We start from the raw sequence: 21,110 nt of genomic DNA, 5'->3' as shown, positions 1-21,110 counted from the left end.
TTTATGTGTCCTTATTCTCTAAACGTACAAAAATTGGCTGGGTACACTCATCATGTTGAACATTTGTCTTGGTTTTGGCTTGCAATGATGAACACATTCATTATGGTTTCTAAACTATGATTAATGATGTAGCAGGATGTATGAACCAACTAACTTTGTGTTAGTACCATCTTTCTACATATTGTTCTGAAATCTGAAAGACAAGCTTTACAATTAATGACAAATACTATAATAAAATGAATTTCAGTACAATCTTAATATAATGATAATAATAACGCAAATTATTTTCATATTTGGATTCATTTCTCCCAGGACCACTTTAACAAATTAATAAATCCAGATTAAAAACTATTCGTAACATTTTGAAATTCAATGTTTTGCAGCAGTCTATTTTGATATGTTTACTGTTCAGCAATTTATCAAAATGTCTTAATATTAAATATGCCTTCATCTAGTTCAAGCAATTTAATGAAGTACAAAAACTTGCCATGAGAATAGTAATCTTGAGAAGCATATAATTAAGTTATGCTTTATGAAACAGCAGGCACACCAACAGACTATTAAAATTTATCTTCAGTCCTCTCTAGCTGCTCTTAATAGACTTGATAATCTCCAAATGTTAACAGATGAAGAATATGACTCTGCTAAATCCCAGTGGTGTGTTTTAAATATCTAGACATGGTTTTCCAAGACACAGAAAAGCAAACTCTCTGTATATTTTATAATGTATGTGTGTGTGTGTGTGTTGGGTCTTATATGATGCTTCAAGATTGAGTGGCTTATACTTCCCAAAAATGCTCGAAGGATCTTATCAGCTATAATATTCTTTTTTTACACAGGATAAACAGAAAATATCTCTACTATGACTAAGCTATTTGAAGTCCAGGAACTGTCACATCTCCTCCGTGATTTACAGTTTGATGCGCGACCCCGCAGTTCACACTGAGGGGAGGATATTATACCCCATTTATACAAAGAGCCCCGCCAGACACTGTATGAGGTGTGAATCCTATTCAGGATTGTCCATTGCTGACATGGTAGTTCAAAACCTGGCACCTTTTATATGTCTTCATATGTCTGGGCATTGAGCAACCCATTTGGCTTTCCATTGGGAAAGTTGTTGGGCAGATATGTAAGTCCCAGTAGGGGATTCCTGAATTTGAGTCTTCCAGTTGATAAATGAGGAAGGTCGGCATGGACGAGTAGAAGTGAGTTGTTCATAATTTTTCTGTATTTTGTCACTAGTGCATCTTGCCTTTGTAAAGTTGGCGGTGCTATATGGTTCAGAACAGAAGCAGCAAATTGGGTTGGTTTTAATATAACCACTTATAACCCTTATGGTGTCGTTGAGTCTGATATCTAACTTACTGATATGGCAGCTGTTAAGCCATGCAGAGGCACAGTATTTTGCTGCAGAGTATTCCAGCCCTAGTGCTGAATACTTGAGGGTGGCAGCTGAACCTCCCCATTTAGTTCCACATAACTTCTGGAGTATGTTGTTCCTAGTATTAATTTTTGCAAATTATCCAAATTATTATCTTCCACACTAAAGCAGGGTTGACTACAAGACAATAATAACATTAATGGTTAAAGTTAACACTTCATGAATTTAACCCTGATAACCTTGACAATCCTCTGGTTTCCAGGATATTGGAAGCTAAGGAGAGGCTGCCATGCTACTGATGGTCTTCTCAATTGCTATTGGCCTTAAAGCTACAAAAAGACTCAACACATCTCAGATAAAGGATCTAGGATATGGAAAACCCAATTAGGGAACCAATTAGCCAGCTAGGTGATTCTAAGAGTCTGCATAGCTCAATTACTGATTTATGTTCCTTGTACTGTGATTTTTAGAGAGCTTCTTCGTAACAATACGTCCTTTACATACTTATAGCTCAGTGAATTAGGGAGATGTCTGTCTGAGCAGCTTCCAAATATTATCTGGCTGTTGTGGACTTAAAATATGTTTTGTCATTTCAGCAACATAGCTGGCATATTTCTAGTCACATTACTCTTTACAGGGTTTCTTAATGCTTTTTGTTGTAGCTGATTTTTCTTCATTTGCTGTTATTTTTAACTTGTATTCACTATACTGTTGTGTGTCTTCTACTGCAATTGAAACTGCATATAAATGGAATTAAATAATAAACATAATCAAACTAATGTTGAATGCATCCAAATTTTCCATGTAATTTTGTAGAGTTCATCTGCAATTAACAGCCATTTATCGATTATCTTAGCCAGTAGTCTTAATATTTTACTATACTTATGCACTATATATTATAAATGTCAGTAATTTAATATCCATTTTTAGTATTTTATGCACTCTCCTCCTCGACTTTGTATACGTTTCTTCTTATGTTAACCAAAATAAAGACATTTTTTAATTGCCCCAAGAACCAGGGAAATCCTCTCTCAAGATCATTGTATCTGCAAAAGAAAAAGCAGCTGAAAATTCACATTGATATTATAAGTCCAACAGTATGCTGGTTTTTCCCCCAAAGAGGCTACCTGATATAAGAACTTCAATGTAAAAAAAAAAACAGACAGCTGAACATCTGATCAGATTTGTTGTGAAATATTAGTGATCAAAACTCTAAAATCAGATAGCTGTTTTATTTTACTGTCTTGCAAAAATTCTTTTTTATAAATATATTTTACAATCATTTCTTACAAAAGAATATTACAAAGTATAGTACATTTTAGATGGGAGACATATAGATGCAGCTCTTTGGTTTTCATGTGAAGATACATTGTTGATGGCAGTTCCAAAATCCTCTTTTTGACAATCTCAGAAGATGCCTGCAACTAGCACACACTATTATTAAATGTCTGGAATTTAGCATGGACTGATGAAGATTTCCAACTGTTGCAGTCTGAGGCAGGGGTTATAATACATGTTACTTTCATTTTTATTTTATTTTTTTTAAAAGGAGAAGCTCAGGTATTTATGGATGTCATGGCAACTTTACATATCTGTCAGCCTCAGAGCCTCATTACTTCATTACTAATTAAATTTTACTGTTATGAAAATTTTTGGTTTTTAAACAGTAACTTGAATATAGCAGAAATAATTAGCCTAGTAGGGTTATTAGTGGTTATTATTATGCATTCACAATGTAATAATAGTATGCTCATTTCAACTATGTATGGAATAAATTGAGTCTACAAACAGAAAACACACCTTTGAACAGAACTAACAACCTGCTACTAGAAGTGAAGTGAAGAAGCCCTACATGGCACAAGATCTGCAGGACTAGCTCTCCCTAAAGACATCTACCCATCTTATCAATTCAGATGAAGTGGCCATGTTCCTAATCTCTTCCCTTTAGCATTGCCATCATTGGGAGCTAGAAAGCATGCCTTTACTGTGGCAGGTCCTACCCTATAGATACTGTTCCCCTGAAGTTCAACAGGCCTTTTCCTCCTAACCTTCCCAAAAGCACCAAAGACCTAGCACAGTGATGGTAACCTTTTTCTCTTCATGTGCCAACAGCACGCGTGCGTGCCGGCACCCATAATGCAAAGTGCCCCCCGCACATGTGCACACAACCCCCCGTGCATGTGTCCGCGATCCCAAACTCCTGTGCCTGCAAGGGGTTCAGGGGGCAAGCAAGGGATGGGATTCAAAAATTTTAGCACCTTGTTCTCTGCTTGTTTGCTGGATGGGCGTGGCCATGGTAGGTGTGGCCTACTCGGCCTCCTGCACCATTGCAGGGGGGGTTTCCAAAATTTCCGGAACTTCTGGGAGGCCCATTTCTTGCCCTCCCCAGGCTCCGGAGGCTTTCCTTGAGCCTCCAGGAGGGCGAAAACAGCCTCCCTCAGGCTCCGGAGACCCTCTGAAGGCCGGAAACAGGCCCGTTTACAGACTTCCAGAATTTCCAGCAGGTCCATTTTTCACCCTCCCAGAGTCTCCATGCGGGCCCTGCACTTACCTGGCATCCAAAATGGGCCATGTGGAGACTCCTGGGAGGGGCATGGTGGGGTGAGCGGGGCCAGCCAGTCCTTGCACCTACTGGTTCAGTGAATCAGATGTAAAATTAGCATCCGGTTTGCCCAAACCAGTCCGAACTGGCTGAATCCCACCCCTCGCCCCCCATTTTGGGCCTAGTAGGCCTTCCTGCAGCCTCCTGCGCCCAAAAACGGGCCATGGGGGGGACACGCCACACCCCCCATGCTCCCCCCATGCATTTGCATGCATCTCCCGCATGCACCCCGCTTCCTGCGCATCGCAAAAATCAGCTGGCCGGCAGGAGGCTCGCGTGCGCATGCGCAGCTGAGCTAGGCAACAGCTCACGTGCCCGCAGACAGGGCTCTGCGTGCCAGCTGTGGCACACGTGCCATAGATTCGCCATCACGGACCTAGCATTTCCTTCAAGTGAAGATTTTATGAGGGACTTTATGTTGAAAGTTTAACTGTGTTGCCAGTTTTTTTAATGTTTATGGTTTTAATATATTTTTTGTATTATGTTGTTTTAATTGCTGACTGGGAACCACACTGAGTTCAATATAAGATGGGAAATGTTTTAAATAAATAAATAAATAAAATAAAATATGGATGAGGAATATAATTAGCAATAATTTTCCCTGGTACGTCTTTTAAGAAGTTGTATGAACAAATAAAAAGCATATGTTTAATGAAAGAACGCATTTTAGAACTTTTAAAAAGTTCTATACTTTTAGGAACATTGTCACTTGAGAGAAATGCAAGTTGTTTCTTTTTTAAAAAATCCTACAAAAACCTTTTAATAAATAACTAGTTCATTGTCCTTCTTTCCATTTAATCTAGTTCATCACCCAAAACAAAAACAATCTCCATTCTGATTCCTCCCTACTCTGCTTTTTCTTTTTTCCAATTAAAAGAGACTACTATTGGCTTTGTCTAAGGATAAAGATAGGTCTGGGAAGCAGCTGGATTTTCCTTTTTGCACAATGGAGACTAAGTCTCAGCCCTATGTTCATACAGAAATAATCACAGAAGCCTCCAGAGCTTTACATCAATGCCTGAACTTTCTTCCTCGTTCCATCTGAAGACTAAACTCATGGTTCAATGCCTACCTGCTTGTTTTTTCTAATCTACCCTAATGTAAAGTTGTTTTGGGATGGCCTTTGAATTGAATAAATAATGCTTCTACCTAACTAAGGGTTTAGATTTATGTTTATGGCCAACTGAGCTACGTTTATTTTATAAATAAAATTAATTAGATCCTTAGCCTAAATGCATAAGTAATTCTGTCTATGCAGAACACAAGAAGAATTTACATCTTCATAATATTTTTACGTTCAAAATTCTTACATATACTGTATTACCTATTACAGATATTTGCAATCTTCTTCCACACAGCCAGAGGCCATACCATTCTATTTCCTTCTCCTTCTTGCCAGTGCTGGCTGGAAGACTTCTTACTCTGTCCATGTGAACAGAGCTGTGAAGGCATTGCCAAAAATGGCTACAGAAGGATGTGGCAAACTGTTCTCTCCTTTTCTCAGGCAAGCCAGGTGGATATATTTCTTTTTGAAATTACAGGCTAGAGGATTTTGGGAGGTGCACCACATTCAGCCAATAAGTTGCAGATTCACCCCTGACCTTATAATGGAGGAAGAGGAGGCGAACAAAAAGGAGAGCTCAGTAGGAAGTCCTAGATTAAATAGATTTTATCCAGTTATTTTACTGAAACAATACTGCTGCTGTAATAGAAATGCACTATATTTTATGATAAATATAGGCCTAAACTCTTGGTTCTTTTTTGTCTGCCACTAATGATAAAATTTTGTGTCAAAAAATATTTTTGCTCAATGGTAAATGAATTCACTTTAGAAGGCCAGATCCTGAAGATGAAATTCAAATACTTTGGCCATCTAATGAGAAGGAAGGACTCACTGGAGAAGAGCCTAATGCTGGGAAAGATTGAGGGCAAAAGAAGAAAGGGACGACAGAAAATGAGGTGGCTGGATGGAGTCACTGAAGCAATAGGCGTGAGCTTAAATGGACTCCAGAGGATGGTAGTGGACAGGAAGGCCTGGAGGAACATTGTCCATGGGGTCACGTTGGGTCGGACACGACTTTGCAACTTACAACAACAAAAATAAATTCACATATGCAGGTTCTGCAAACTTTTATTAATCAACAACTCAATTGCAATGCTACAATGGCAACTGACAAGAGAATTGCTGTCGTTAAGTGATGCAGTCATAAAGTGTGGGATAACATGACTCATTTAACAGTGGCAATCTAGGCAATCCCAGTTGTTGTTTTATCCCAAAGTCATTAAGCAGGAAGCAGAGGGAGTCCCAGACAATGGGCGGAGGCCTGGAAGGCCTGTGCAGTCCACATGCAAGTGGTGGGGGGGAGAGGAGTGATGCAGTGTAGCATGAACCCAGGGAGACTGAGGCAAGAGGATGGAAGATGCATGTGTGCAAGTGCAAAGAGACTAAGAAAAGAGGGCATGCATGAATGTGTGTAAGCAGAGGAAGAGGGGGTGGGGTGCATGCATGCGTATCTGGATGTACGTGAGCAAGGGAGGCCAGGAAAGGAGAATGCTGGTGGATGCATGTGTGTGCAAATGCAGGGAGACCCAGGGGAGAATTGTGGAAACTTGTGTGTGCAAGTGCAGGGAAGCCAGGGTAGCATGGCACTGCTGAGTGCATGTGTGTATGAGCACAGGGAGGCCAGGGAAAGAATGCACAGGGTACATGTTGCGAGTGCAGGGAGGCTAGGGAAATGGAGAATTACTGGATGCATGTGTGTGTGCAAACATTAGAGTGTTGGGGAAAGAGGTCACAGGGTGTATATTTGCAAAGGCAGGGAGGCCAGGGAGGAAGGGCGCTGGTGGGTGCATGTATATGTGCAAACTCAGGGAGACTGGAGAAGTTATAGCTAATCAAGCATGTTAGATTCGCATAGTTGGAATGAGCCATTTAGGTATGGAGTTAAAATTATTGAGTTCAGAAAATTAGAAAATCCAGTTTAAAGCCTTCCAGATACAGGTCTGCTCAAACATACTCAAAACAAAGAGGATCCTGCCATTGTCTAGGAGGTAAATGACTCCATTGTCAGACTATGTTTACTATTTTTTGCTAACACCCGAAAATTATGTTCCTGCAGTTTAAGACCATGATTTTGTAACTTGTACTCTACAGTTCAAAGAACAAATCATATCCTTCTTCCATTTGAGTCCTTTACATACTTTACATCCATGTCACATTATTGACTCATTAAGTGTGCAACCAAGTTCTATTCCAAGATTTCTTTCAGATTTACTATCTGACCAGGAATCCATCATCCATACTCTTGCAGTTAATCTGTGCTTCTTAAGCCCTTCCAGGCTCACTTTTTGTGGAGAAAGAGGGTCTATTATCTTTATTCTTTTAATAGTGTTCTTTACTTTTAAATTTGTAAGCTGCCCAGAGTCTTGGTGGATTTGGATGTCCTATAAATTACAAAGTGAATTTAAATCTGCATGTTTCTACTAATTTTTCATTCTGTATTTTCAATGCATCCTTCAGCTTGTCATTATTATATTGAATTTTGTTTTTGTAGTATTAGTTATTCTATCTTGTATGTGTCATCTGCAAATCTGATAAGATTATCCCATCTCTTTATCCAAATTATTAATAAAAAATGTCACTTATATATTGACTTCTTTTGTCATTAGATTTGTGATTTGCTCTTAATGGCTTTTTTTAAAAAAAACCTCCTATCCATCTTGGTGCCTTCTTCCTATTAGTTTGTTATGTTGCAGAATTTTACTTACCTATTGCTCAGTTTATTGGAAATAAATAATGTTTTGAAATCCAACGTATATATTTGACTAGATTTAGTGTGACTAGACAATAATAATCTAATTGCAATTTATGCACATTAATTGTATGCTTTGGGAGGTGAGTTTTTCTTTGAACACTCAAGTTTATGTTATCCATTATTTTTGTAAACTATGTGTAATTAGGACAGAATATAGTCATGCCATTACATCACTAAAGAGATGCAACCTGGCAACAAGAAAGAATAACTTGATAAAAGAAGAAAAACTTTCTTATACAGGCATACTAAACTCTCAGGATAAAGTTTAAACATAATTAAACAAATAAACCTGTGAGAAAGGTAGAAAGAGGGGAAAATGAAGTATCCATATTTAAGGCACACATCCAGGTAAACCTGATACTGATAAAATATGTTTTTGAAGACTCTTATGATGGAGAAGGATGAACATTCCCTCACTCAACATGGGACAACAATATTCTCAGCAAGTACAGTATTTGAAGCATGTGCTTCCTTGGGCTGAATTGCAACACCCATACACCCATTCATCATGTCAACCGAGACTGTTGAATCAACAAACATCTGGCAGGTTAAAGTTCTCCATCCTGTTCTGGATCCATTTTAGATTGCAAAGATCATTATGCATTTGTCTAAAAGTTTCAAATACTAATAAAGTTCCATATATGGTACTTTGAGAATTACAAACCTGTTCTATAACTGAGGCAAAATTGAGGGATCCTTAGTGTTCTCTGAGCTTGGTTGTTTTCTTGCAGACGTTTCATTACCCAAGCTAGGTAACCATCATCAGTGCAGTTTGCCTAAACCTTTGCAAGAAAACAACCATGGACCTTAGAGAGCACCAAAGACCCCTTATTTCAGCCCTGAGCTACAAATATTCTCCTTTATTGAGACAAGATTATCAACTCCTTTTCCCAGATGAGGATAATTACCTAAAGTCAGCAGGGTTCATAAAGCAGGACATTTTAAGTCTTCAACACATCAGCTCCACTATAGCTCCTAATTGAAAAGTTACCCCACCGTGTGAGAGGGCCGGTCAATGATTAATCTAAGCTTTAAAGACAACGCTCCTACCTCGGCTTTCCACACTACGTAGGAAGAGGCGTGACTGCTGGGCAGATGCTGTCCCTTCCTCTGCTGGAGCCACTTTCTGGGGGAAAAGAAGATGCTGTTGGCCCCGCTACCCCCGTACCCGCCGCTGAGAGCCGAGGCTGAGGGCGCGCGCGCCAAGAAAGGCAGCTCCCACGCCGTGAGCCTCTTGCCTCGAGGGCCCTCATAGTCAAAGTGGAAACTGCCCGAGGGCGACTTGTCCAGGGGCGTGCTGGGCACGGAGAGCGAGAAGGCGCTTTGCCCCCCGCCGGGCGGGCGCAGCAGGGCGCGCGAAGAAAAGGCCGCCAAATATTCGGCCGAAGGACCGCTCGTCGTTTTGGCCCGCACGGAGCGGCCAGAACTCTCCAGCGCCGTCCCTTCTTCCCCGCCGGAGCGGCCGATCACGGCGGGGTCCAGACTGCGGGTCTGACGAAGTCCCCGCTTGGACAAGCTCTTGGAGCAGAGTGGAGGACTGCCGGCAGCCGCCGGCGAGGAAGAGCACGAGAAGACGCTGTTGAGCAGGCTGTGCGCGGACATCCTGAGGGCAGCGGCGCAAGAGCCGCTCGATTTCTCCTTCCTTCGCGCCGCCGCTGCCGCCTTTTACTCCGCGAGCTGCCGTCTCGAACGCTGGCGCTGGCCGGAGGACGCCGCTCGAGTTTTACTCCAGCCGCCCCGCGAACCAGCGCCTAGGTCCACCCCTCGGAGGCACAGCGCTCCCTTGCTGGCTCTGGCAACGGCGGTACCTCAGCCCGTTCTCTTGCCTCAGGCCTCCACTCCCGCGGGACGTGCGGCTCTAGTTCATGGGCTGGGTGGCCCCACGCGTGCCTTCCGGCATCCTCGCTTGCTATTGCTAAGCCTTATTCCGTGACTACAGCCTAATTTGGCAGGAGAAGGCGAGTCCTACCTCCTTCTCTGTGCCTTAGGCCCTCCCTCCAAGCTTGACCTTTCTGGAGTCCCCACGCTCCACCTTGGCGCGTTGTCCGCTACGACTCAAATAGACGCCCTGGGGCTGCGCAACCCTCAACACCCGCTCGTTTTATGATTGCGCAAAGGGCTGTGGTGTATTTTGTTATCAGGTCGATATCCCGCAGCTTTTGGATTCAGTAAGTTCTTTGAATTATTTCGGATCAAGGTTTGATTCGGAGCTGAATTCCATCACCGATCCTGTATATTTTTATTGCCTCCCACCTTCCTGGCTGTTCTGATTTTCATTTTTTGGAAAACAGTATTTTGTAGGTATGGATAAACTAAATGAATAATTGTTGTCTAGAGTGAAGACAGAGAAATTTGAGAAATACCATGCCATGATATTCTAGGATAGGACAATGACTTTTTAGTGTTTTAAAAAACCATACAGGGAACTAACTGTCTGTGCAAAAAAAATGTAAAGTTTAACTCTAGAAATTCATATATTAAACCATTGAGAAATGGATACACTGTGCTATGCATGCTTCTTAGTATACAACCCTCCCAATGTTTGTTTCTACAGAGCAGATCAAACAATCATTGCTAAATAAAAAAATTAGCTGTTGACCTTCTGTACTCGCTGGATGCAGAATTGATATTCCTCAACAATTGGTTCAGCAATAGATTCGGAAACTGTAGTTTGGGAAATGGGATCTGGCTTCATTCAACAACTTCAATCTTATCACCTTTCTTGCCCTTGCTGACCTCTACTCCAAGCCCAGCCTGGTGAAGATAATTGTTTAAAGAAGATATGTGACTTGACAGAGATCTGGAGACTCTAAACCTTTTACAAATCACGAGAATTAGTGAGAGGAACTCATAAGAGCCAATAAGGGCCACATGTGCTCTTCTGCGCATGCGCAGAAGCATTCTGATGACATCAGGATTGGTGGGCAGAGCCTTCCGCCGCTTTTACTACCGGTTCTATAGAACCGGTGTGAACCGGGGCAACCCACCGCTGATGTGAATAGAATGGATGGATGCATTTCTTTTATGTACACTGAGAGCATATGCACCAAGACAAATTCCTTGTGTGTCCAATCACACTTGGCCAATAAAAAAAATCTATTCTATTCTATTAAGATCCAATTGGGTAGGAAAAGTTAGTAAGGCAACTTTTCATATTGGCCAAAAAAAAAAAAGTATCTTAAAGGAATTTTAGAAAGATGAATATTTTGGGGGATATTATAATTTGTGGGCAGAAAAAGCATGCAAAAATGGTCTCCTACAAGGAATCTGCAAAAAATACCTAATGATAAATTAAAGAAACAAGTGGTTGAAACAAAGAAATATTGCTGGACAGCACCTACATCAGTGCCACTGAGATGGGTGTACAGTATCCTTAATTATCTACTGATACAGATGATACAAATAACATGTTACCCTCTAACTATGTGTGATGCTGGTCTCCTACAATGCTACTGTCTTCTCAGAAATTCCCAATGATGGTTGGTATGTTTTGGAATCCCATGTATCAGGTTTGGGTGCTAGTGTTAGATTTGAACTCCATGCTCCATGGACATCTTGGGACCTGCATAATATGATTTTGTAATTCCCTAAAATTAAGTTTACTGAACTAAGATAATAGTTGGTACATATTTCCAGGCCCTATAAAATTTCCAACCTTAGTGTCAAAATTTCTAAGGAGATTCTTAGTCATCCAGGTCATAGTTGTCTCAAAGGTGCTTTTTCAAAACACACCTGGATTGTTTTTTCTTTGAGAAAGAAAAAGACGTTTTGCTTCTCATCCAAGAAGCTTCATCAGTTGTGACACAACCTATGAAGCTTCTTGGATGAGAAGCAAAACATTTTCTTCTTCTTCCTTGGAAATTTAGTGTCAGAAAGCCATACCGGAAAGAAGAGAGTACAGTTTATCTAGTACAAAATAATTGACATTTCAGTGCTATTATTTCAGCAAATGTTAATCACCCATATTTCCTCCTTTGAATTCTCCAGCCATTCAACCCTATCTCTTGCTGAATGTTTTTCCAATCATGATTTTTTATTACTTTATAAATAACTCAAGGCAGCAAACATGCCTAATGCATCTTCTGCCATCTCTTTTCCCCATAATAACCCTGTAAGATGAGTTGAGCTGAGACAGTATGACTACCCAAAGTCACTTTCATGCCTTGGAATAGGACTAAAAGTCACAGTCTCCTCATTTCTAATTTCTATTGGTGCTTTAACCACGACTAAACTGGCTCTCTGATTACCTTCTTTAAACTGCAGCTAAACTTTTTCTTTGTCCTGTTTTTCAGAAAATTCCTATTGCAAATGCTGATTTTCAGTTTTATACTATTGGGTCTTACCATATCCCTGACCCAGTTTCAGGATATTCAGTATGTACTCTTTTTCAGTATGTTAAATCTAGTGCTCTGCCTTCTTCCATCTCTGTTCAAGTTGCCACTGAGACCTGAACTTGCCTTTTAACTTCTGGTTTCTCTATTAATATTTATACTGATTATTATTATTTTGGCTTTGCATGTAACTGTGGAGCCAACTTTGTGAAACTGTGAGTTTCTCACATCCTCAGGTTCCCCAATTCTGAATGCTGGCTTTGTTTCCCCTTTATTTCATGCTAGTCTTCTGCCCTCTGGTGTTGCTGCATTATATTAAAAAGCCATTCTCATTAGCCTCATCAGCAGTGAGTTTGCTATTTCTTGTGTTAAACATGATGCATTACAGTGCTCCTTGTTTCTTCTATTATCTTCTATGTTGTCTGCTCAGAAAATAGACATAGCACATAAGGACTGAATTCAGGTGCTTTCTTGACACCCCACCCCCAGCTCTTCAGTTTCCAAATGGTCACATAACAGCATCTTGAAAACTTACCAAACTAATTATGTTTAATGTAACAAACAAAGGCTACCAGACTAATTATGCTTGTAGAGATAACCTTGGAGAAACTATGTGATATCAGTTAGAAAATTATCATTTAAGGTTAAGATAAGAAGACATTAGAAAGAAACTTAAACTAGTCCCACCTTAGCTCTTTTGAGTATAAGAGGGAGGGAAGGAAGGAAGGAGGAAGAATATTGTTGGTCTTAAAGAGTCTGTTACTCCACTCCCTCATCCTGGCTGGGGGAGTCTGGGAGTTGAAGTCCACACAACTTAAGGTTGCCAAGGATGGGAAACACTCCCATAGCCTAAATTAGAGTTCCAGTCATTCTTGTTAAATCGTGTGCTTTCCCCCCCCCCCCAAATTCAAAACTGTTTACTCTAGTCAAGATCTCTTCTGTTAAGCATTCTATAATTTCTATCACAACATAAAAGTCTTTACAGACTCCCCTAATGACCTTCCATTTTCTGGGGAAAGAAAACTTTGAAATGCCACCTGCCCAAGGCTATGACTTTGTTTTTATTTGCATGTTTAAAAGATTGAAAGTTGTCCCTGGAGGAAAGTCAACATTGGTACTATGGCTAAGACATTAAAGGAATGGTCCCTCATTTGTGTATACATTCCAGTCTAATGTTCTTCCCTGTTCTAATGTCATGCATAGCCTCCTAACAGAACCACTGGACTGAATCTGTATGTTCTTTTGGGCCACCCTGTGGAAAGCATATTTTATAACCAACTATCAGCCAATTAGTTTTGACTGATGATTAATGTTCCTCTTATTATCTACTGTATAGTTAAGCAGAATGTTAATATCTGTATACACCAGCATCCTTGTCTCTACTACTAAATCCAGTCTAGGGCTCAGCAAAGCCAGTGATTGTTCATGCAGATCCACCAGCAGAAATCATGTCTCCAACCAAATTTAGGCTTCAAAACATGGCCATCACAATGTTTTATCTCTCTACCTCTTATTAAACAGCTCAGGTTGATGATGATCCCTCTGTTAACATTTAAATTTTACTTCAAAGGCAATAGAAGTGGCAGAAATGTAGGAACATATAAAAGCCCTTTTCCATTATTTCTAAACAAACACATATTGTACGAAGAAACCAAGGTAATAAATAAATGTGCATGTCTGAATATTCAAAAGATCATATAAGGAACAAAATGCTTTAGATGGGCAAAAAAAATAAAGTTTAATCATATATGGAAATATATACAAAGCATACAACAATGAAAAATAAACACATTATGCTATGCACATTTGTAAGTATTGTAACCAACTCTGCTGGTATTTGCACCTATGGGATAAATCCAAAATTGTCGTTGAATAAACTTTTCTGTTTATCTGTTGCCCTCCTCTAGTCATTGCCTATAGAATTGTTATTCTACATACTGTGCCACTGAAAAACAATTCTTGAACCTAGCCTTAGTAAGCTATAGTTTTAAAAAATATGATCCGTTTGGAACATCTATTTATTCTAATATAAAAAATAAAATTGCTTGAATTCTTTAATGCATGTCATTTGTTTTTTAAGGGAAAACTTATTTACTCTGGCTATATAACCAAATATTATTTCAAGATATATTTAGGTATATTCATAGCAACATATGAGCCAAATCAACTCCCTTACCACATTTTCTTCCTATTTTGGGCTACATATATACGGTAAATAATGAAGCAAGCACTCTTCTGCTTAGGCTGTGTTAATATTTTTGTTTCCTTGCTTAAAACCTCTGAATTCACAGATTTAATCAAGTGTAGAACTTATCTTTTCTCTCCCATTGTACTGAAATTACGAGCAATTCCTATATAAGCCTTGAATGAATATAGATCCATATCAAGTGGAAAAGGATGAGCCACACATACGAAATCCATAATAAAGATTTATATGTGTTCTAAATAGTTTTTTCTCTTGAACTCTGAAATATTTCTCACTGCAGAGAAAGCATATTTTTTTATTTGTACATGTATCCCTAGCACAGACATTTCCAATTTAGTACCATATACTAAATTATAGACCTCTCCAAATATCCTCAGATAGCAGTTTGTCTAAACCAGCTAAGAATGATGGAGATGGTAGTCCTAATTTAGAGGATTCCCAAAATGAAAACCATTCAAGGATTTCTGTATTAGATTTTGGTTTAGCAGCTACAGGCTTGTAGTATGTCTCCCCACACCCTGCGATTAAGTCATAGGCAGACAAAAGGGCGAGACTCTTTCTCTGATTTTCATCTTACTGCATCAGCAAAAATAAAAATGATAAGGAACTGAATCTCAGAGCTGTGCTGGCATTTCTATATATGTGTGTGTATATACAGTATACACACACACACACACACACACACACACAAATACATTGAATGTAATTATGTGTGTGTACGTGTGTATAAAACAAGATACAGATTATTATGCACGTTCTTTTAAACAAGTATTGCTTAATTAGGCTTTGCTTGGAGGAAAAGAAATCCTGTTAATATCCTGCTAAAAAAATAGTTCCTCTTGTCCACTATTTGTTCCAAAAGTGCAGTTTGTAATAGTATTTGCATGAAAAAACAGGTAGGATAGTCTTTGAAAGACACGATCAAAGGGTTTAGTAGGAAACCAGCTTAAAACCATGGAGCAGTTATCTGGAGATTGAAAAGAGCAACCAAGACAAAATACTTGAAACATTATAAATATATTGAATGTAAATGCAATTATTCCTTTCAGATTTCATTCCACAGATATACAAACACCAGAGTGATGACTGGAAAACACTGATAGCAATAAGAGAACAAGATAAGGTGAGATTCCCCAAATGTTGGCAAATCTTGAAAAACGAACTGCTGGATGCTTATTTTCTGGGAGGAAAGTAACAATTCTTAGGAGAGGAACTCACATGTAGACTGTGTGCATGTATTCTCTCTCTCTCTCCCCCCCCCCCTTTCCCCTTCAGTAATATTTAATTCCTTTGGCGGTCTTGTGAAGAAATACAAAACAATGATAGGCATTTTTTCAGCTGTTTACAGAGATACAGAGCACTGAGGAAATTTTTAAGAATAGCTTTAGGTATCAACAAGTTCAATAGAAGCAAGTAGACAATTGCTGGGTAGAGAAATGCTACTATATTGTAGTGGTAAAGGCAAACTACATAGAGCAGCAATGATGTTGCAATCACGCAATGCTGCCCAAGCCTAGAAACTGCATGTCACACTGTTGTCATTACATTTTGATAGTATAGTAGGAAGCATTCTAGATATGATTCTGAAACCTGGCCTGAGGCAGCAGAACTGATCTAGCACTGTCTGGACAACTAAACTATAAAGTGCACCACTAATGGGCTGTGTGGTTGATGGATCTGTGGCAGGGGTGTAAGAGATGGAGAGAGTTGCAGTTATCTATTAAAATTTGGACAACAGACTTACCAGGGATATTAGGGTTCACAGAAGACATATAGTCATAAACGAACCAAATAGTTGAGGCTGTATAAAACACTAACACCTTCTCCCCAAAGACCAACCTCATAATTAAAAATAACCAAGCTTTGTTTGTATAAACGCAGCCACTGAGTCTATCAGCAAGTTGATTAAGCGTGCTGTGTTAATACGGTCTATGTATGTCTCAAGGAGTGTTTGTAGCTTATATTGGCTGAGAGAAACAGGGATCTTATTGATTTGTACATATGGTGGCAGAGACAGTTTTGGATTCTCTTAGAGAATTTAATGATACTATAATTTGCATGAAGAATTCAATCTCTGCTGAAGTTATCTACTGAAGTTGAATTTAGATATTCATATGACAAATATGTTTCAGGATATCAGTACGCTAGACCTGATTTTTGTCTCTGGTCAGTGGTTGAGTGATCTTGAGATAGGGGATATAGTGATCAAGCCCTTGTCATGGTCAGATCACTCCCTCCTTCGCTTTGACCTTCGAACCGCCGCACCCCGCCGCAGGGAGGCGGAACCATTGAGGTGGTACCGCCCCAGGCGCCTGATGGATCCTGATAGGTTCCAGATGGAGCTTGGGCCATTTCCTGAGGCTCTGGCACACGGCTCGACTGAGGAGCTGGTGGCCGCCTGGGATAGGGCGGCCGCTGGAGCTTTGGATCGGGTCGTGCCTTTGCGGCCTCTGACCCGGCGTCGATCTCGCCTGGCTCCTTGGTTCACCGAGGAGCTGAGGGAGATGAAGCGCCGGAAAAGACGCCTGGAGAGTGGTTGGAGGGCCAGCCATTCTGAATCTGACCGAACACTGGTAAGGTCTCATATTAAGACCTACCTGGTGGCGATAAAAGTGGCGAAGTATAACTATTTTGCCACTCTTATTGCATCATCAGATAATCGCCCGGCCGCCCTGTTTAGGGTGACCCGCTCCCTGCTCCACCAGGAAGCGCGGGAGGACCCCTTGGAGGGTAGAGCCGAGGATTTTGTACAGTATCTGTATGACAAAATCGCTCAGATTCGGGAACATCTGGACTCTGACTGGGTAGATTCAGCGGGGAGGACAGAGGCTGGTCTTGTGAGTATTATCTGGGAAGAGTTTGATTCTGTGACGCCCGAAGACGTGGACAGGATACTGGGTAGACTGAGCGCAGCCACATGTTTACTGGATCCGTGTCCCTCCTGGTTGGTGCTGGCCTCTCGGGAGGTTACACGAGGCTGGCTCCAGGGGATTATAAATGCTTCCTTGAGTGAGGGTGTCTTCCCTGCCGCCTTGAAAGAGGCGGTGGTGAGGCCTCTCCTCAAGAAACCTTCCCTGGACCCAGCAGTGTTGGCAAATTATCATCCAGTCTCCAACCTTCGCTTCGTGGCGAAGGTTGTTGAGAGTGTGGTAGCGCAACAGCTCCCCCAGTACCTGGATGAATCGTCGTATCTGGATCCGTTCCAGTCGGGCTTCAGGCCTGGGTACAGCACGGAAACGGCATTGGTCGCGTTGGTTGATGATCTCTGGAGGGCTCGGGACAGGGGTTGTTCCTCTGTCCTGGTCCTATTAGACCTCTCAGCGGCTTTTGATACCATCGACCATGGTATCATGCTGCACCGGCTAGAGGAGTTAGGGGTGGGGGGCACCGTCTTACAGTGGTTCTCCTCCTTTCTCTCTGACCGGTCGCAGTCTGTGTTGACAGGGGGGCAGAGGTCGACCCCGAGGCCCCTTGTATGTGGGGTGCCACAAGGGTCGGTCCTCTCGCCCCTTCTGTTCAACATTTATGTGAAGCCGCTGGGTGAGATCATCCGTGGTTTCGGGGTGAAGTACCACCAGTACGCTGATGATACTCAGCTGTACATCTCCACCCCGGACCACCCCAATGATGCCCTTGAAGTGATGTCCCGGTGCCTGGAGGCCGTGCGGATCTGGATGGGGAGAAACAGACTCAGGCTCAACCCATCCAAGACCGAGTGGCTGTGGTTTCCGACATCCCGATATAGTCAGTTGGTGCCATCACTGACTATTGGGGGCGAGTCACTGGCCCCCACGGAGAGGGTTCGCAACTTGGGTGTCCTCCTGGACTCACGGCTGTCTTTAGAAGAGCACATGACGGCCGTGGCCAGGGGGACTTTTTATCAGGTCCGCCTGATTCGCCAGTTGTGCCCCTTTCTGGATCGGGACTCGTTAAATACGGTCACTCATGCTCTCGTTACTTCCCGCTTGGACTACTGCAATGCTCTCTACATGGGGCTCCCCTTGAGGAGCACCCGGAGGCTCCAGCTGGTCCAGAATGCGGCCGCGCGGGTGGTTATGGGAGCGACGTGGCGCTCCCATGTGATCCCCCTCCTGCGCGAGCTGCACTGGCTCCTGGTGGTCTTCCGGGTGCGCTTCAAGGTTTTGGTTACCACCTTTAGAGCGCTCCATGGCATCGGACCGGGGTATCTACGAGACCGCCTTCTGCTACCAATAGCCTCTCACCGACCAGTACGCTCCCATAGAGAGGGGCTCCTCAGGGTGCCATCGGCCAAACAGTGTCGACTGGCAGCCCCCAGGGGGAGAGCCTTCTCTGTGGGGGCACCTACCATCTGGAACGAGCTCCCCCCAGAGATACGGAAGATCCCGGACCTGCGCACGTTTCGCCGTGCTCTCAAAACTTTTCTATTTCAGCAAGCTGGCCTGGCCTAACTCCCATTTTTTAAATTTTTTAAATTTTTTAATTTGTGATTTTATAAATTGGGTGTTTTAATCTGTGTTTCGGCCGAAATATTTAATAATTTTAAGGGATTTTTTTAATATTTGTATTATCTGTATTTTATCTTGGCTGTTCACCGCCCTGAGTCCTTCAGGAGTAGGGCGGTATAGAAATTTGATTAATAAATAAATAAATAAAATAAATAAATGTTTCAGTATGAAATGTATTTCAGCATATTTATATAGTGGCTTACAAAAAGATCTGAGTAGCAACAGGATGAATTGTAAAGAATTTAAACAAAAGTATTGATATTCCACAGAAACTTTATTGGCTGCCAAATCATTCTCTGTTGTATTTTAAAGTTTCTGTGAGTTGTGAAAGAGCAGTGAGAGCATATTGGCAATTTTCCAGCAAGGCATGTTATAATGGGGGAAATAGGTTATAAAAGTGTACTGTATAGAGGCAGGCTTTAGAAACAGGATACTGAAATCTGTTGAGAGTAGGACCCAGGAGCCTGGGGTGAAGGGATAAAGAAGAGTTCCAACCTCTGGGCAAATGAATAATCAACAAGTTTTGCAGGGCTATGATTTAAAGGAAAATATCAAAATTGCTATTGTTTCAAATAAATCAGAACAGAGCAAATATTAGAGTCAGTTCTCCAAATCAATTTATTGATCATGAAATCAAACCAGTAGATCAGAACGTTTCGGATCCATTTTTTGTTCTCTTGATGCAAGAAACAACTAGGCTGATGTACTTACAGCTTGCTAATTCATTGCAAGAAATACACTGATGATCCACCAAATCAGAAGCTACTTAGTAATCATATGTAGCATCTCCCTGATAAACCCCAGTACCAGCTACAACTTAAGACTGAAGGTTAGGAGGGAAGAAAAATATTGTCAGGGAAGATTGGATAAACAAAATATATAAAGGTATAAATATATTTGGCCATCACTTGTGCAAACTCACCTTTCACTAAAGTTCACTAAGGGATCTCATTACAGGTCCATAAGGAAAGCGCTGCCTCCCATTTTTTTTTTTTTTTTTTTTTTTTTTTTTTTTTTATGCCGCCCTTCTCCGGAGACTCAGGGCGGCTTACAGTGCGTTAAGCAATAGCCTTCATCCTTTTGTATATTTTTATACAAAGTCAGCTTATTGCCCCCACAAACTGGGTCCTCAATTTACCTACCTTTGAAAGGATGGAAGGCTGAGTGAACCTTGAGCCTGGGGAGATTCGAACTTGCAATAATTGCAGACAGCTGAATGTTAATAACAGGCTTTTAGTCTGTTGAGCTATCCAGGCTCCTCACTTGGTCCTTGGATCAGTGAAAAACAGAAAGCAACATCAATTATTGCACCCAACAACTGACTTTTATGGTAAATGAAACATTGATTGAAATGGTATTGACTTTTTTTCGGTCTTATTCTCTTATTTCTTGTTAGAACGTTAACATAATACATACAATTTAACACCTATTTACATGTTTCATCTAATCACACATAATGTGCATTCTGAAATATCATTTAAAAACGTTTTTCTATTAGAATAAAGAAATCGGAACCATGCTGTATTACTGCAATTCCACAATAATTAACAGGAGTTGTATGCTTTTTGGAAACATTCCAGATATGTCTGTTATTACTGATCTAGCAAAACAGAGATTTGTTTTCACAGATGTACTTTTCAGCATCCCAGTTTGACATTCATTGTTGTTGCAAGGGGGAAATTAAAAACACTGAAAAAAGTGTCTGATCTAAAATAACTTGTAGTACAGCAATCCCTGCAGTGTATATTTGGCAACATATAACAGATGAAGTGATGTTAGTTAAAAGGATGTAATAGTAGTTATTATTATTATGCTGACTGTAAAAAGAGAGAGGAACAACAATAAGACATACTGTAAGCTTCCTGGCTCAATTTCTTACTGGAGAAGTCAGAATTTCTATTTTTGTGTGTGCTCAATGTATTTCACATACACTGATATATCTTACTGTTGTATATTTGGTAATCTTTTACATATAAACAGTGATTGTTGGGTTGTCCATTCTTGATGTGTTAATATTTTATTTTGTTGGGTCTCAGTGAGGCAAATAGTATATTTTTATAAAATCATATTTTCATCTGGAAGGAAACTTAAACCTATCTGACATTCATAGGCAGACTATAAAAATGTATATAATACTGCACTGAAAAATCAATATAGTAAATCATGAACATAGGTGAAGGCATAATTGTAAAGCTATTGTGCTCAGTATTCATCTCAGATTATAGATTTTCAGTTCCATTAATTTCAGGAAGACCTGAAATGACAAAGGTTATGTTTTTCATTCT

The 21,110-nt window shown here is 40.8% G+C and overlaps 1 protein-coding gene across 3 annotated transcripts in view; it reads right to left on the bottom strand.

Moving 5' to 3' along the window:
- ARHGAP6 (Rho GTPase activating protein 6) overlaps positions 1–10,968 on the bottom strand; it is a 292,968-nt gene extending 282,000 nt beyond the window's left edge. For all 3 annotated transcript variants that reach the window (XM_034435461.3, XM_034435469.3, XM_087871431.1), the window contains exon 1: positions 8,852–10,968. In XM_034435461.3, the coding sequence (XP_034291352.1) occupies positions 8,852–9,403 (552 nt within the window). In that variant the 5' untranslated portion in view covers positions 9,404–10,968. The remainder of the gene's footprint in view (positions 1–8,851) is intronic.
- Positions 10,969–21,110: the final 10,142 nt, after the last annotated feature.

This window comes from Pantherophis guttatus, chromosome 5, assembly GCF_059756535.1.
Source record: "Pantherophis guttatus breed Tessera chromosome 5, ASM5975653v1, whole genome shotgun sequence".
NCBI classification, from domain to species: Eukaryota; Metazoa; Chordata; class Lepidosauria; order Squamata; family Colubridae; genus Pantherophis; species Pantherophis guttatus.
Note: the sequence above shows the minus strand (reverse complement) of the source record. Positions and strands in the feature narration are given on the sequence as shown.